Source organism: Ostrea edulis, chromosome 7 (genome assembly GCF_947568905.1).
Source record: "Ostrea edulis chromosome 7, xbOstEdul1.1, whole genome shotgun sequence".
Lineage (NCBI taxonomy): Eukaryota > Metazoa > Mollusca > Bivalvia > Ostreida > Ostreidae > Ostrea > Ostrea edulis.
This window is the reverse complement of record NC_079170.1, coordinates 35,354,049-35,373,075: the sequence shown is the minus strand read 5'-3', so window position 1 is coordinate 35,373,075 and position 19,027 is coordinate 35,354,049. Positions and strand designations below refer to the sequence as shown.

The 19,027-nt window shown below is 35.5% G+C and overlaps 1 protein-coding gene across 6 annotated transcripts; it reads right to left on the bottom strand.

Annotated features, from left to right (window-relative positions):
• Positions 1-222: 222 nt before the first annotated feature.
• Positions 223-18,139, bottom strand: LOC125654171 (uncharacterized). 6 transcript variants are annotated; one of them, XM_048883966.2, is made up of 6 exons: positions 17,982-18,139; positions 10,910-10,965; positions 9,867-10,094; positions 7,600-7,816; positions 2,601-2,709; positions 223-824 (listed from the first exon to the last, which is right to left on the bottom strand). In XM_048883966.2, exons 2-6 carry the CDS (start codon positions 10,935-10,937, stop codon positions 459-461), a joined length of 948 nt encoding a protein of 315 aa, XP_048739923.1. In that variant the 5' UTR covers positions 10,938-10,965; positions 17,982-18,139; the 3' UTR covers positions 223-458. The 6 variants fall into 6 exon arrangements, with proteins under 6 accessions (XP_048739923.1, XP_048739922.1, XP_048739926.1 ...); XM_048883965.2 differs by having other exon boundaries at positions 17,780-18,135; XM_048883969.2 differs by having other exon boundaries at positions 17,986-18,135.
• Positions 18,140-19,027: the final 888 nt, after the last annotated feature.

The window sequence follows — 19,027 nt, the reverse complement described above, 5'->3', positions numbered from 1 at the left end:
ATTGTAAATGCAAGATTGTTGATCACTTGTACGATTCTAAAGCCAGTGTCAGTGTATACCATTAAATATATAATATAAAAGCAGTAAATATTACAATCTCGCCATAGTTCATGATTTTGGAGTAATTTACACTGCATACACACATACTCCATAAAGCACGAGGAAGGAAAACACATGCACGTGCATGCTTCCACAGGCAATTTAACTGACTGTAACAAAATCTAATAATACGAATTTTATTTTTTTATTGGAATATTTACAATTTTGCACCACAAATGAAAATTCTCTCTCTCTCTCTCTCTCTCTCTCTCTCTCTCTCTCTCTCTCCACACTCTCAAAGAATGTTTATATCATGTGAACAATATCTGGCAATTAATATCAAGCAAATAACTTTATACAACATATATGTATAGATATCACATGCTCAGTATATAACTATATACTGTTTTACATTAGTATTACATTCTCGTATCTTCTCCAGATACTTCTGAATGGATCACAAAAGAATTATCATAAGGAGTTTCTTCTGTCACGTCTCTGGGTGAAATTTCCGCATCTGGAGTGTCCTGAGGGAAGATTGCAATATAGCCCGCCTCTTCTTCCTGCGCAGGCGCATCGTCTGTGTCTTTATGTAATATGTTGATTGTTCCATTCTGTGAACTGGACTGTTCATGTTTTGAGGTTAAATTGTCGTTATTATGCATTGTAAAATTAATTCCACTAGCAGACTTTGCCGGTCCGCCGATGGTGTCTCCATTAGGGGCTCTGTATGGAACGGACGGTGGGTGGGCTGTTCCGAAGTCGCCTCGGTATTCCGGGTCATTCTAGCAATGAGAAACAGAGATTGTTTTAAATATATTTATAAAATGATTACAATATCACATAATGCAGGTGGCCCAAATACGTAAAAATGTGTTTTCTTTTTCATGATCGTTTATAGGGGGAATGGGAATTTCATAATCACCAGGGATGTTTTCAACGCGATTAAATTAATGCTATATAAAGTCACCCAACAGGTATCAGGTATCGCCTCAATTTCCAACATTATATACATGGAAAGTATCAAATATACAATTCATTATACAGACTCCATGTGTTAGCATGATGGACCTCTTTTTCACAGGGAAACTTAATGTTCTAATGTTAAATTACATGTATTATTGTATCATACATACGCAATATACAAAGATATATATTTACATGCATTGTAAATGAATATTGAATATGTATGTGCAACATATGTACCATACACAAAACTACTCCGCTTCTCTAAACTGTCAGTTACTGTAGGAGTTAAATTCTGGTAAAGAATTAATTATGGAAACTATCTAGATTTTGGAGTTGATAAAAATCAACAACATTGGACCGGGCTGCACCTGGTGCAGATTACTGCTACTAGTCCACTTAGAAGGTCGCCGAAACGGGAACACACAGGAGTATTTCCGATTTTGGCGGAATTCCATTGGTCTCCCATCCATTACCGACCCCAATTCAAGATTTTGACCTATACATATTTTCCTTCGAAGTCGTGACTTGTGGTGCCAAAATATCGGAACTAATGACTAGGAACAATACTAACTCGGGTTGTAGCACATCTCTGGAATAATCTTTCAGATGACATCAAGAAGTCAGCATCTCTTGAAATTTTCAAAAAAGTCTTAAAACTCATTTTTATATATTTGGTTTTTAGTTTCTAATATGCATAATCTGTGACTGTTTTAATTATTTATCAAAAACAAAAAATGAAAAAATAACAAATTGTTTTATAACTATCAATACTGTTCCTGTGTGTATTATATCTTTATATCTACTGTACTGCCTGTGTATATTTATGTGTATGTGAATCCAGTGAGCCATGTGGCTCACGGAAATAAAGAAACTGAAACAATCTTACTTATAGTGTTTTATTTTGACAATTTTAGATATAAGATCCTATGTCATACTGTCATTAAATTTCATTTTTGAATTGTGTTTTATTGTTTCCTCTTCTTACCTTTATAGAACACCTTAGAGAAATTTTGTTTAATATCAGGGCTATATAAAGGGCTATATAAATTTTATCATTAATATAAACAACGAAGCCGCCTCTAAATAGGGATGCCATCCGCCATGTCCGGACTTTTCCACTGTCGCTGGTTCAACAGAGCAAGAAACATGCAACATAATTTCTTTGTACATCTACCCGAAAGATTAGTCATTAAGATAAGTGCACCCTGCTAAAATACAGGGTATTTGAAAATAACATCCGTGAGGGATAGTGTTCAATTACACGGGCTTGACTCGCATGACTGCATGGGAGCTATATATATAAACATGTTGGATTCACACCACCCTGTTTACAAAAGCAGGATAATTGCATTTACCTTACTTGGGATTGGAGGTCTAACCTCAGTAATAAAAAAAAAAAGTAAAAAACTTGTTCTGCCATTGTTTGGCTGTCGAAAACGTGGAAATAGACATTAACATTCAGTTCCAATAATACGAATATAATTGTAAAATAGGTGATAACAATGTGTTGGAAGTACATGTAGCGTTGAATCTTGGTTATGACTAGATGCCCCACCCCCCTCCCCCCCTGAAAGGCAGGTAACTTGAAGTACCATATTATCATCAATCACGTGGTATGTTTCTTCTTCCTCTTCCACCGGCGATTCAGGCTGAAAATTATACTCTGGGTTTTGAACGGATCGTTTCTTCGTCAGCTTAGTTCTGAAATATACATTGATTGTAAAACAGTATTAATAAACAGTGAAATAGCAACAGTATTTTGGGTTGTTGTTTTTTTTGTTTGTTTGTTTTTTTTTTATTGAGGAATTTTGGTTTCGCTTTGCATATCACATGACACTATACTTTTGCAATGCCTTTTTTTTTCTTTCATAGTAAATTAGATAATTGCAGCAGTGGTAAAAAAAACCATCCTCGTATAAATCCACAAAATGTCAAAAGGCAAACTGACAATCGGTGTAAACACATCTAACCCGGTAAATACGGAAGTGTCTAACCCGGTAAATACGGAAGTGTGCAACTTGCACTTGTGTCAAAGACTGCATGGCATTTCATGTCATTTAAGAAATCTCAAGATTTACAAAGATAAATCATCCAAATTCAAAGTTACAAATGCTATTTAACTATTCATCCAGTTATCGTGGAATTCAAACGTTTCTTCTCATAAGTTGTCACTTATAGACTTCATAACAATAGACAGTCACCTATAGACTTCATAACAATAGATAATCACCTATACACGTCATAACAATAGACAGTCACCTATAGACTTCATAACAATAGACGGTCACCTATACACTTCATAACAATAGACTGTCACTTATAGACTACATAACAATAGACTGTCACCTATACACGTCATAACAATAGACAGTCACCTATAGACTTCATAACAATAGATAGTCACCTATACACTTCATAACAATAGACAGTCATCTATACACTTCATAACAATAGATAATCACCTATACACTTCATAACAATAGATAGTCATCTATAGACTTCATAACAATAGACAGTCATCTATAGACTTCATAACAATAGACAGTCATCTATACACTTCATAACAATAGATAGTCACCTATACACTTCATAACAATAGATAGTCACCTATACACTTCATAACAATAGACAGTCATCTATACACTTCATAACAATAGACAGTCACCTATACACTTCATAACAATAGACAGTCACCTATAGACTTCATAACAATAGACAGTCACCTACATATTTCATAACAATAGACAGTCACCTATAGACGTCATAACAATAGACAGACACCTATAGACTTTATAACAATGGACAGTCACCTATAGACGTCATAACAATAGACATACACCTATAGACTTTATAACAATAGACAGTCATCTATAGACTTCATAACAATAGACAGTCACCTATAGACGTCATAACAATAGACAGTCATCTATAGACTTCATAACAATAGACTGTCACCTATAGACGTCATAACAATAGACAGTAACCTATAGACGTCATAACAATAGACAGTCACCTATAGATTTCATAACAATAGACTGTCACCTATAGACTTCATAACAATAGACAATCACCTATAGACTTCATAACAATAGATAATCACCTATACACTTCATAACAATAGACAGTCACCTATAGACGTCATAACAATAGATAATCACCTATACACTTCATAACAATAGACAGTCACCTATAGACTTCATAACAATAGATAATCACCTATACACTTCATAACAATAGACAATCAGCTATAGACTACATAACAATAGACAGTCACCTATACACTTCATAACAATAGATACTCACCTAAAGACTTCATAACAATAGATAGTCACTTATAGACTTCATAACAACAGACAGTCACCTATAGACTTCATAACAATAGACTGACACCTATAGACGTCATAACAATAGATAGTCACCTATAGACTACATAACAATAGACAGTCACCTATAGACTTCATAACAATAGACAGTCACCTATAGACTTCATAACAATAGACAGTCATCTATACACTTCATAACAATAGATAGTCACCTATACACTTCATAACAATAGATAGTCACCTATACACTTCATAACAATAGACAGTCATCTATACACTTCATAACAATAGACAGTCACCTATACACTTCATAACAATAGACAGTCACCTATAGACTTCATAACAATAGACAGTCACCTACATATTTCATAACAATAGACAGTTACCTATAGACGTCATAACAATAGACAGACACCTATAGACTTTATAACAATGGACAGTCACCTATAGACGTCATAACAATAGACAGACACCTATAGACTTTATAACAATAGACAGTCATCTATAGACTTCATAACAATAGACAGTCACCTATAGACGTCATAACAATAGACAGTCATCTATAGACTTCATAACAATAGACTGTCACCTATAGACGTCATAACAATAGACAGTAACCTATAGACGTCATAACAATAGACAGTCACCTATAGATTTCATAACAATAGACTGTCACCTATAGACTTCATAACAATAGACAATCACCTATAGACTTCATAACAATAGATAATCACCTATACACTTCATAACAATAGACAGTCACCTATAGACGTCATAACAATAGATAATCACCTATACACTTCATAACAATAGACAGTCACCTATAGACTTCATAACAATAGATAATCACCTATACACTTCATAACAATAGACAATCAGCTATAGACTACATAACAATAGACAGTCACCTATACACGTCATAACAAAAGACAATCACCTATATACTTCATAACAATAGACTGACACCTATAGACGTCATAACAATAGATAGTCACCTATAGACTACATAACAATAGACAGTCACCTATAGACTTCATAACAATAGATACTCACCTAAAGACTTCATAACAATAGATAGTCACTTATAGACTTCATAACAACAGACAGTCACCTATAGACTTCATAACAATAGACAGTCACCTATACATTTCATAACAATAGACTGTCATCTATACATTTCATAACAATAGACAGTCACCTATACACTTCATAACAATAGACAGTCACCTATAGATTTCATAACAATAGACTGACACCTATAGACTTCATAACAATAGACTGACACCTATACACTTCATAACATTAGACTGTCACCTATAGACTTCATAACAATAGACAGTCACCTATACACTTCATAACAATAGACAGTCATCTATACACTTCACAATAATGACTGCCGTCTATAGATTTCACTGGAATTTTAGTTCCGATGACTCTCACTTGACAAGTGAAATACGAGAGCTGTTCGATATGTAATGTGTAGTGTACGATATCTCAAAAGCATTCGACTCAAATAGTGAAATGAACATTCCGTCCCTTTAAAGTATTCTCCGGGGTTTGAAATACATAATTCCAATCTATGAATCAATTTTTGAAATGCGTCACGGTACGCTGACTTAGGTAAAGCTCTGAGACACTGACGGATGGCTGAGCTAAGATGTTGTGGGGACTTGTAACGACGACCAGATAAGAACTGTTTAAGTTTGGGGGGGGGGGGGGAAAGTCGCATGGGGCTAGATCTGGAGAGTAGGGTGGGTGTGGCAAGACGGTAACCTTCTCCGACTTCAAAAATTGCTCCACAAGCTCAGATGTATGTGATGGCGCATTATCATGAAGTAGACGACCTGCCTAAATCCTGACACAGGGCATCGTTTATGATAATATTTCTAGAGCTTTCTTAGTATAACATCTGGGTAATACCGACCTGTAACACTTTTGCCCTTCGGCAACGGAATTTGTAAGAGTATACCATCACATGAGAAAAATATGCAGTAAAGAACCTTCTTTGTGCTTATGGGTTGTTGTTGTTTTTTTTTTTTTTGTTTTTTTTTTTGTTGTTGTTTTTTTTTTTTTTTTTTTTTTTTTTTGGGGCAATTACAGGCCTTTTACCGTGTTTAGTTAGGCATATTTTGTTTCCAATTTTTCTTACTGGTTCGAAATAGTGAACCCATGTTTCGTCACCAGTAACAATGTTTGCAAATTGTCTTTGATTAAATTTGGGAAACATTTTCAGCAATTGCTTAGCGGTTTGTACTCGTATCTGTTTTTGGTCATCTGTCAATATATGCGGTATCCATCTGGCAGAAATCTTTCGTACTTTCAAAATACGCTTCAAAAATGAAATGAAACCGCAATAGCGATATGCCAATAGCTTTGGCAATATCACGAATCGTGTTCCCAACCATCTTTACAACAGTGGTCAACGACCGGCTCTATTGAAATAACTATAAGTTTAAAACTATTTGGAGCTGAAAGCTCGTGTTCATACCGTTGGAAATGTATTGCATAGAGCTATTCAAGAGTATCATCATCAACGAAATCGTGCAAAGCGTTATCGCGCTGTGGTACAATACACATTACATATCGAACACCCCTCGTAAATATCTTTGGGGAAAATCCAAAGAGAGTAATTTGCTATTGCAAACAGGATGTAATTTTGAAACACTGATAAAGGTCTAGGTCATGAGGGTAATATATTTTGCTTTGACAACAATGGTCTTGTTTGTTACAAGGAGTACACATGTGACATATGAAAGCCTTATCACCATCTATTCAAAATTCATGTCCAAGGTTAAGTTTTGAGGACAAACAGAGAGATGGACATGTAGACCAAAAACAATATATCCCCGCATCTCCGACCATAGGGTTATAAAAATTTTAACACCATTTTGTGAAAGTTTTTGAAATCCTATAGGGAAATAAATTCCTACAGCAAAATACTTAAACGGAAATAAATTTCAAATAGTCGAACTAAGCTTCCCTAAACATTTTAATGGGATTTTCATGATACGTGTAGATGAAAATATTCATAAATCTTTGCAAAGTTTCTAAACGATAAAGATATTTCCTATTGGATTTAATCAAAACAGCTGTTTTCCAAGGTACATTCAGGGAGGACTGCTAGGACCCTTAAGACTTCACAGATTTGTACGAGAAAGTGTTCTAATTTTTATACCAGATATTCTGTCGTCCGAAGACTAGCTGAAACACTACGTTATTCCCAATGTACACTGAACTCCTAATAGTAACCATTAAATAAGTCACTTACTTCTTTTTCTCCCGATGTCGATGAAATAACACTGCTATTAAAATCGCTACAACTACGACAAAAAGCCCGCCAAACAGCGCCCCCACGATAATCCCAGCCTCGTTTCCATCTGACCCATTACTGCTGGATTTTGTCACTGGATTCTGCGTGGTTGTGATTGAGTTGCTAGTACTCCGTGTCGTTTGGTTTGTACATCTTATCACAAGACTCTCGGTATCTAGGAGAGATTAATTAAGGTGAAATAATACTGCGTAATTCACATGATGATTGCCAGGTGCCCTCGTCAAGGACTTCCCCACCTATCATACAAATACGGAAATCTTGCATTTCATGACATGAAAAAGACTCGTTTTCTGTGACATCGGTTTGTCCGTCCAGGAAACCCGGTGTTCCACCTTATCAATCACTTATACACGAATGAATCTATTGCATGTATCTGTTGCTCGTGTACATACACCTGGTAGCATAAGGTTTCATTTGCTGTACCTTTTCAAATAAAGTTTGTGTTCCGGATTGATGTCTGGGGTATCGTGTTCGATCTATTTCACTTTGTAACTAAGCGACATTATCTGCTCAAATATTGTATAAATGTTACTTCTAAATATGATCTAAGACTATGTCATTCACTATGTCAGAAAAACTTAGAATGTGTGCCCTAGCACAATGTAGCCTTAATTTTGTAATAATGTATTTTTGCATATACTTGTAACGTTTTATCGTGCATACTTCATACAAAAGTTCACGAGCTGACGACGTACAATTAGAAGTGTTTAATGTAGATACTGATATCAATGTACTCGTATGTGACAAATACATTGCTTATGACTAGAGCGTGAGACATGGTTCTGGATTGATGTCAAGTCGTTGTAACAAAGATAATACAATACCTGATACAAAAAAGTTATTTTTGAGTGAATGTCTTTTCATTTCTCTTTTATCATCAACATGGTGACCATAATCAACAATTACTAGTACTTTTATAGTAGAATTTTCCAACACCAATAACCACTAGATACACCTTTACAGGTAGCTTACATTATGTAGTTATTTCAAACGTGTTTTAGTATTTCAATGAATTATGCGTCGAGAGTTTATAAAAGACAGAAAATATACTAGATAAAAACATTCTCCCCATACGTCGATTAATGCTATGTGGACAATATCATGTTGAATGGGAATTAGAATATTGTTGTTTATATGGTTGGTTGGCTGCTTGGTGTACCTTCCCTTCCAGAGTGATGTTTCTTTATTTGCCAAGCCCTTAGCCTATGCCTTACGTGACGTTTCCGACATTTTCCCTCGATCATTTTTATCTCCTCGATATGAAGATTTCTTGGATAATTTCCAAAATAGGTTTAAAATCCATATTGTAGTAAATATTACCATACTTCGTATTTCGACCTGGTGGTTAGATCACCTACTTAGTGATACCAGGGTCCCGGATGCAAAGTTTTCCCCTTCTTTATTACAATGATTTAGTAATGGCTATATTTACAAAACTGATTTTTTCCCGATTACTTCTTTTATAGAACCAAGATAGGATACAAGTAAATTGTACCTAAAATGTTTCGAAAAATTATACATTATTAAAACGTCGGCTATGACCTTGATTAACGACTTCAAATATGCATCGCACTGGGACCAAACCCGTTCATCCTGCACACGAATCGCAAGGTCAGCGGACGAAACTATCTCAGTGATGTGTGAATTTCAGAATAAAGGACTTAGAAAATCACACTTATAAGGATTAAGCAGGTGATATAATCCTAGACCTATAGACAAATGACAATGCCACCGAGAAAAACCCTGCTAAATATTATCAGTGTCCGATTTCAAAACAGTTATGGGGGTTTGTAACCTCTTTCGGTAGACATTGTGAACCAATAACAAGTTGCTGTTTTACATCTGAGAGGTCGCAAATCCGCATCCTTCATGCAGTACAATTTTAGGCTATAAACTCCACATCTTTCATGCTCTTAGGCTGTAAACTCCCCTTTTGAAAATATTATGGACGCGTCCTTCATTTGTCAAGGTCATACTTTTTGTAATTACGTAACTTAGTATACTCTCAGTTCATCAAATGTTGTTTTTGATTTTGTGTGTGTTTTGGCCCTCTATCTAATCATTTTTTTAAACAAATAGCTTAAAAACTTTATAATCTAGCTTTGTCTGTAAATGTGCAATGCAAGAACTATATAATCCGGACTGTGTCAATATCGATGCGGCCATGATGGAGAAACTGCATGCTGTAAAATGTGAAAACGTACCGTTAAGACCACATCTACCCCACGGAAGATTTCGTGTACACTCCGTCCTCAGCACCGTCTTTTCATTCACACAGGTCTTACTGCTGTTACTATACGCCGTCCCTAAAGCACACGTCCGCTCCACAACGCCATTACCGTGACCTTTGCACTCATAGTACCGGAAACAGGAACAGGGGTCGATCAACAATGTGCCCGCTGAACAGTCCCAGAACACCGGTTCACAAGATTCTGTCAAAAAATATAGATATATAAACGTGTTCTTTTTATTTTTACAAAGAACATAATAAAAGTATGAAGCACACGATGTGGTATAAAAGTTCCGGACTGTGGTATAAAAGTTCCGGACTGTGGTATAAAAGTTCCGGACTTTGTGGGAGTATATCCGGGCATCAAACAGGCTGTTCCCAGTGGTTTTAATGATATTATTGGGCACCAGTACAGTGTCTATTTCACAGAACTTATGCTTACAGTGTTCTGAACTTGTTTGAAATTTCAAAACTATGGTTATCATCCCTCTTACACGTACGCAACGTGGCCGACATTCCCCCCGCCCACACATATTTGTATTTCTCTTTGACACGCCTTCACTAGAACAACAACACCGAATACCAATTGTTGAAAAACATCATTTCATGTGATAAATCTGCTGTTATCAATTCATAGAATAAACATCGATCTAAGATAACAGTTGCGGTACTTATCTGGCAACACTCTACAGAGCCACAAAAACGCCACAATAAGTGCCACACTTAGAACATGTTGCTTTCTATAGTAAAGACAGCAAACAGTTACGATATCCCGAAAGACGAAGACAAAATATCACTAATAAGATTTCAAAAAATTTTGATAAATTTCAAAATACTGATAATGAGATTACAAGCTGTATTTTACATAATTATAGAAGTTGATAGTGGTAAACGCTTCGGATTTTTTTTTTTTTTTTTTTTCAGTTTTAGATCTTATCACATGTGGAAAAATAAATCGATAGATAATCGATACTGCTGAATAAAAAATGATTGGATAAAACTGTATCATACACTTACCTGTGATATATAAGTCCGGATTGGCCATTTCTGTATCTACTGTCTCACGAACCCTCCTGTGGAAAAAATACCAAAAATGAGACGGTAAATCAGGGTGTGTTCCAAAAAACCTTCTCCTCCAATCCGATTTGTTTACACATAAAAATATTAATTTCATCAGTAAGCCCACCCGATAAACGACAAAATGCTCGGAGAACTTTCAGTGCTCGCGTGTTTTGACTCCATGTCGATTGACCAGTGACAATGCTATGCACCATTATTCCGAACGGATCCTAACTGTGTTCTCGTGTAAAGATGAGGAAAGAAAAACAAATGTTTTAATGATATGCAATCTTTTCACGGGTGCACTTATTTACGAAAAAATGCAAGTACAGCCTACACAAAAGGGTCTTTATTAGACTGTAGGTGCATTTTCTTCCCCATTTTTAGTTGTGATAATTTTTCCTCGTAGATCTAAATTCACTGACGATATTTTTGTTTAATATGTATTTTATGCATTATAATACATTTGATTTGAACTATTGTAAAAAAAAAAAAAAATGATGAAAAGTTTTAAAAGATTCAATCTTAATTTTTAAAAATGCGCTACAGTAACCATGCGGAATATTTGTGAACCCTCGAACACCCTTACCCCAAGACCCCCACCGAGACCTTGAGGATTAAGACCCATTTAATGAATAGCCAGCCATCATCCGGCCATTAAACCCCCCGTTTTGTCAATAGTACATACGGCCGGCGTGCTTTCTCTGTCACATTCACTGTACAGCAAATGATAAAAAGCACCTCATTTATTTGTTCATAATCCACTGAATATTATAATTTCTAGTGGAAGAAAGAATTTACCTATTTAGCCGTGGAATTATCTGTTTATTTAGCAGCGTTCCCCATTACGAACGGGGTGCTATGGGGTGCGTGTACTTATCATGTTCATACACACATCAGTTAAGGAACTATTCACTGCATAATCTATATCGCTTCTTATTTACCAGAAAATCTTAAAAGTAATTTATCACCAACGAACTTCAATTGGACTAGACATACAATGGCCTCTGCCGGATATGACGTCATTGTGTAATCCAAACATTGTTGATTGCGTTTTTCATCTCTATCGAAAGTTTTCCTGCGAGTTGTAAAATTTCGTGCAAACTCTCAGCCCTCATTCAGCCCGCTATGTTAAACGCACTTTTGATTCAGTGAAGGGTTCCTGTTTGTTGAAGAGTTTTTATCATCAAATAACAAGCGGCTTTTTTCTTTAGGAATTTCTAACGTGTTGTATACAGCAAAATACATTATACAAGATATAGTTTTTTCTTTTGAAAATGCATGAAACACAAACCCACTAATTATCTATGTACAAAACATATTGATTTATATATAAAACTCGAATTTACCGCTTTTAAGTATTTTGATTTAAAAGCTTTGTAATTTAATTCTGATATTGACATGTTTAAATTTGATTCGTTCAGAAGACACTTACAGTGTTGGTGTTGCAAAATGTTTACAAAATCGTGAAAACCAAATGCATGAATTAGCTTCCTTTGATTGTAAATAATGTTTTGATAATATCCACATGCTTCTCAGTATACCAATGCATTTCTTTCGATTTCATGTCCCGTTTAAATTTTGAGAGCAATGTCTATATTCCAATTTGTCCATTCAAAATTAAAGCGAAATGAGCGAAAATACATTGGGGCGAATATCTTTTTTTTTCTGCAAACAGTATGTCTATACCAACAAACTTGAACGTATTTTCTATGGTCTTTTAATTCTGGATACCGTTACTATTTGGCCAACGAATGCTTCAATAACACTACATACTGATTTTGACGACATATTAATCTCTTGACTTGATCAGGATAGAAGGTTGTGATAGGGTAACGGGGTATTCTTTCTTCTCCTATGGACATCTGATCCCCCCCCCCTCTGGTGTGTCCTGGGACCCGTGTTAGCTCTGTTCTCGATTGTAATCTTTATAAGTTCACTGTCCGTCATCTTTACCTTTTCATTTTATAAATTATCATCTCAGATTTCTAATTCATCCAATGGGTGATAGCTGTCTGTTACATTGAGCTGGTTTAGAGTGTGAAATTCACACGGTTCTAAATGTAACAACATTAACATCAGAACAAAAGAAAACAATAAAATGCTAAAAAAAAAAAAAAAACTCCGTCTCAAGAATATGAAGAAACACAAAACTCAGATTCCAATCTAAACCATTATAAGTCAGGTTAGACTGTGTCATAAACTGAGATTAAACCAACATATATACATGTAAAACTACACAACCAATCATGTTAACAAACAGGTTGCCTAATTATGTGAGCAGTGTGATTTAAAAGAAATAGCTCCCAGCAGTTATTTGAGCTTGGGGCTTGCTACAGTTAGCCCTCACATGGCCAATTATGATAAGTGAGTAAAATCTCAGAGCAACAAAACAGTGGAGCACGAAGGATGAAGACAAAAATGGCCTTAACGGCGTGCCGTACTGCTCACGTTCCCTAGCCGTTCCAGATTTCAGATTTTGCGTTGCCAAGTACCAACTTGTTTTTCCTATTTAAAAAATCTACAGCATCTTGCATTTATACGAATGTTTTCGACACGCGACATTGTAAATTGAGCATTGAGGAATTTCTCGGAATAACCCGCCTATTTATCTCCCCTTATGTTGATCTACTACAAGCGCTAATGGCCGCTTCTCTAGAGACGGAACGTTCTGTACGATATGTCAGGTGAAAAATATGTAATATATGTACCTACCTTTACGCAGAGTTAGACCAAAACTAAATCTATTTAAGCCTTCAATATTCCGTCAAGTTAACATTGATTATTTTGCTTATATAATAAAAGTCATTGTGAATACTAGTGATGTATCATTTCCCATTATTTTATTTTCTGGAACCGGGTATTGTGCAGAACTGTTATTTGCATGTAGCACTCTAGATTTGTGGTCACGTTTTGTGAACAGCGAGTATACCTCCTTACAAACCAGCCAAATAGTGGTTTATAAGGATTTCTGTTCGTAGTTAGCCACACAAAAACAGTGCTTTGTTGTATATAACATAAGAAGTCGAACATGCTTTATTCATATGTTCCATGCCCAGGAGAAAGAAGCCATCATGACATGTTCACGCGGGTATCACATAACTAGGATAAGTCTTATGTCTTAGAATGCATGTTAGTTCTAAGTCAGTTCCACGAAACCATTGTAAGTCTTACTATTCTAAGTCCTCGTTATAACTTCGCCCTAACTTTAGGATTGCAAAAACTAAGAACATCCTTGCTTTTGATGGCACAATGAGACTAGTCATAAACCAAATTCAGATTGTATTCACTTGTGCAGGGCCGAAGGGAAAGTTATTCTCTAATATTTACAATAGCTTTGACATGAGTACGTTTTGCGTTTGTACCGCTGTGGCTCAGTTGTATAGCATTGTTTACAGGGTGAAAATAAGCGTATCATTGTAAACATGTAGTAAATATGCATGAATTCAAGGTCCTCAATATCCATTCAATTATATGTATTTTTGAATTGAAGTAGTAAACTAATGATTCTGTAGTTGATTATATACATACATGTACATACACAGAGAGAGAGAGAGAGAGAGAGAGAGAGAGAGAGAGAGAGAGAGAGAGAGAGAGAGAGAGAACAGTGGTAGAACATGCATTCGCTTGGTAACCGGGATGTTACATGTATGAGGTTGAGCCCCGCTCTTGTCATGGCCGCGTCAAACCTAAGTCAAAACTGCTTCTTCGCCAAACGCTTGACGAACCACAGGACTTTCGGATATGACCTTAAAATCGGAGGTTCCATGTCGCGGCAGGCGTTGCCACGATAAAGAACCCTTACTGCTACGGCCCTGAGAGCTATTATACATGTAGGTCTAAATTTGTGGTACTTCATCTACAGCTGGTGACGTCTTGATCTGGGTGAAAAATTCTCAAAGGAACATAAAGCAAACAAATGACCAAGCAACCGAAGTTAGCTTATAATCATGTAAGGCCGATCTCCAGAACCATAAAGCTTCCTGGTTTCTCTTCCTCAAAATCAAATTTTACATTTTGGAAAACATATTACGATGCATGTGCGTTAGGTAGAGAATCTCGTTCCAGTGTAGATAACAGGAGAAATAGTTCATCTAATCCGGGTCCTTACAAACGCCATGTTGGTAAAACAAGAAACTTGAGAGAACAGACTGGAGGATTTATGTCTCGGAAGGGGAATCGATTCGTGTCAAACAATGCACTCGATTTTATGCGATTTATACACGAATTTATGTGACGGGTATTAAAGCGTTTTTAAAGGAATAAACAATCATGAATATTTTAGATTTCATCATCGTACTGGCATTTGAGTTAAACTTGTTTGGTTGATATGCACTGCCCTAAGGTGTTGAATTATACCTTGCAAATAGATTGTAACCATGACATGAAGGTCACATTATAACCAATTTCCCTTCAAAAATGGACAGTACTAATTAATATTACCCATGAATATCTGGCTTTTGTGGGAAGCAGAATTTTATTTTTAGATGATTTCCTCTCCAATAATGCTGTTTTCGCAATATTTGAAATGGAAACAAGATATTTATTTTTCTGTATACAATGTATAAAATTTACTTCGATCAAAGTAAAAACAAAAGTGTAACGTTGATAAGACACAGGACTTACTACACGTGATACGTCTGCGTGTGTACATGTAGTCTATGATGTGTTTAGATATAAATTTCCCACCCTTTAAAGGGACTGGTTCACGATTTTTGAAGAAAAAAAATATAACTCATTTAATTTTGACAGCCAAAATCTTGACCTTCTGAATGCAAGAATAATAGCAATATTTTAGCCTTAAATATGTGTTATGTAAACAAAGACTCGAAAGCATCTTAATTTTGCATAGTCACAATTTTTTTTTAATTTTAGATGACACACTTTACCCAAAGAATGCTTGAAATGTGAAAGATATGATAAACCTAGATCAATATCCATTTCTTTTGAAAATTTCGTAAACAATAACATACCACAATCTTTGTTTACAAAACAAATAATAAACTCTCAAAAATGAGCTTCTGTGATAATGTATAACCTTATTTTTATGTGAAATTTTTTTAACACATTAGACAATAGATTTTGATCATTAAAAGTGAAAAACAAAATTTTGGGGGAAATCGTGAATCAGTCCCTTTAAATGATTCTCGTACCTAAAGACACCCTTTAAGAGAACCAACCATGTATAATTCCATTGTTCCCCAGTGATGCGTAAAAGGATAAACTTACACATTCATTCTAGATGTCGTTAACTAATTCAAACAAGAAGGTATCCACATTGAAGATGAGGAGAAGGTGTCCTCAAATTTTACCCACACTTCTTCCGATATCATCGCAAAATAAACCTTCAACATTTTGTATTGCTGCGAATACTTTGAAATACATTCTAAAAGTAGAAATATATAAATTATATAATTGTAGCCCGTAATAACACGTTACATGACACGTGTGTTTTAATCAACACCCCCCCCCCCTAAAAAAAACAACTAATAATTAGATTTTTTTAAAATCAAAAACCCCTTTTAATTATCGGTCTCAAGAATGTTTTATTTTGATGATTTTACAGATGTATTTTTGTCATACTGTCATTTGATTTCATTTAATTCTGTTTTATCGTTGTATTCCTCTTCTTACTCTTGTAAACCTCCCTAGAGTGATTTGTTTTATATAAGGTGCGAGAGAGAGAGAGAGAGAGAGAGAGAGAGAGAGAGAGAGAGAGAGAGAGAGAGAGAGAACCATACTGTTATACTTTTAATTGTTGTAACTTTTGTCATTCTTAATCTTATGAGTGAACAGGTGAGGATAACGAACAATAATCAATTTCATAATATATGAGCATTAGTCTGATTGTGCACTTCTCTTCTGTAATATCATGTTTTATGTCATTGTATGTCAACAAGTTTGGTGAAATCAGACAAATAAAACTATACGTGAATGCACTGCATTACCTGAACTGAGGGGGTTTTGTTTGATTTAATTAAATCTCTTCAGACACATTGTTTAACATCTGTCCGCAATCGTACGATTTACCTCATCGTCTTAGACATGAGGAGTGTGCTATACCAATTGCATAATTTGGAATTCGTTAAAAATGCTGATACCTTCATTCGTAATAGTGCATACACGTGATTCATTACCACTGAATTGATAAATACACTCAGGTGTGAAAACGTGTAACCCACAGAGGAAATAATGAGAATACCATGTCTGACCCCAGAACCGCAATTCACTTCCTTATTTATAAACTTAAAAAATTCCGTGTCGCCGAATTACAAATTCAAGTTATAGGCGGGGGGGGGGGGGGGGGGGGGGGGGGTTGATATAAACAACGTTTTCATTTTTTGAAGTTCCTCGACAAAATTCATTTTGATAATCTTGTAGCAAAATGTACATATTTAGAGCAATGGAGTCGTAACTTTCTTTATAAATATTTTTAATGATAATGCTTGTATACTTTTAAAGTTGATGAAATGGTTTGATCTATTTTCTTTCTAGTTTTAACTGGATTGATAAGATTTTGTCTTAACTGTCGTCTCATTATAATCATATAAAGCATGTTGATTCGAGGAGAAATGGAAACTCTGTACCATTAATTGATCACCCAATCCAATTGAAATTAGGTTTAAAATATGCCATGACTATATCTACATATATATGTAATATAACTTCACATTTCGATCATAATTATTTCAGAATATTCATAGATTGGATATCATTAGAACAAGCACTGAATACCCTACATAATATCCCTAGTACACAAACAGCTACACAACAACATCTATAAAATTCCGGAAAACTGTCATCTTACACAGAAAAAAACAACATTACCGTGCCAGTTTAAAGTGGCGGGGCTGCCTAAATGGTCCATTCTTCATTTACTCTTTACACAAACGAAAACACATGAAGGTGAAAAATCATCCCCATCTCAAGTGAAGCCAAAATGGCTTCTGATGGATGTCAACATAAAACGTACTCTGAGGAGATAATAGGACATCCGAAACACCTGTGTTGCCATCTACCTGTAATTTACCTGCCTAAGGTAGATAAGAATCTCTGCTATCCTTTCTGTTTTCCCCTTCTCTCTATCGTCTGCTTAATCCTCTGACGTTTTGTTATCGTCTGCTGTCTTCGTTCTCGCAGATCCACAGTTCTAGACTCGGAATCCGATATGTCACGACCTACATGTAACAATGGTGCATTTGTCGATGGCGGTGACGTAGATATTAAACGCGTGACTTTCATTTAAAAAGTATCGAGTTTCGTGTTATGCGCTGCTTGGCTGAGCATATGACTAATTTTTTCCACTTTCAAATAAATTCTAACGGAAGTTTCCAAAATCTACTAAATATACATATCTGCCAATCAATAGTTAGACTCGCTAAATAAATCATCACCTTGTAATTGAAGATGACTTGCGTATGCATAAATTTGGATAATGCATGCCATTCTACAAACTATAAGCAAGAATGAATTATTAGTTGACATGTACATTGCATGCACACTGTAACGAATAGTTTGTACGTAAAAATATTTAGATGAACGATTAACGAATGAATTCAAATTAATTATCAAATCTGATGGCAACTTGAGAATGCAAGTTACAATATTCATAATTCATTTTTAAAATTATCTAAGTAGCAAATCCCGTGTAAACGAGAAGTGAATCTGAAGCTTAATAACGTGCTCGTTTTATGCTGAGGTCGTCTAAGGAAGTAGATAATGATATGCTTTGATTTTGATGGTGCTTCGTAGCTTCGTTTGTATATTGTTTTACTTCTCATCAGATAATTCTATCACCTGTAGAGGAAGTGAAGTATGCATAACGCTTAAAGTCGTAGCAGTGAGGGTTTTCATCGTACCAGCACTTTCTATGACAGGGAACTTTTAAGGTTATATCCCAAAGACACGTGACTCTCCTTTCCAATACCGGACGCTTGACAAAGGAACAACCACTTTCTATATCAAACGCCTTAGGTTTGCACGAGACCGAGATTCGCGTTTCGAACTTCCGGTTTGTGAAGGAAGTGCCTAAACAACAAGGCTACTCCAATCCCTGCTTAGCTGGCTTATAGATGA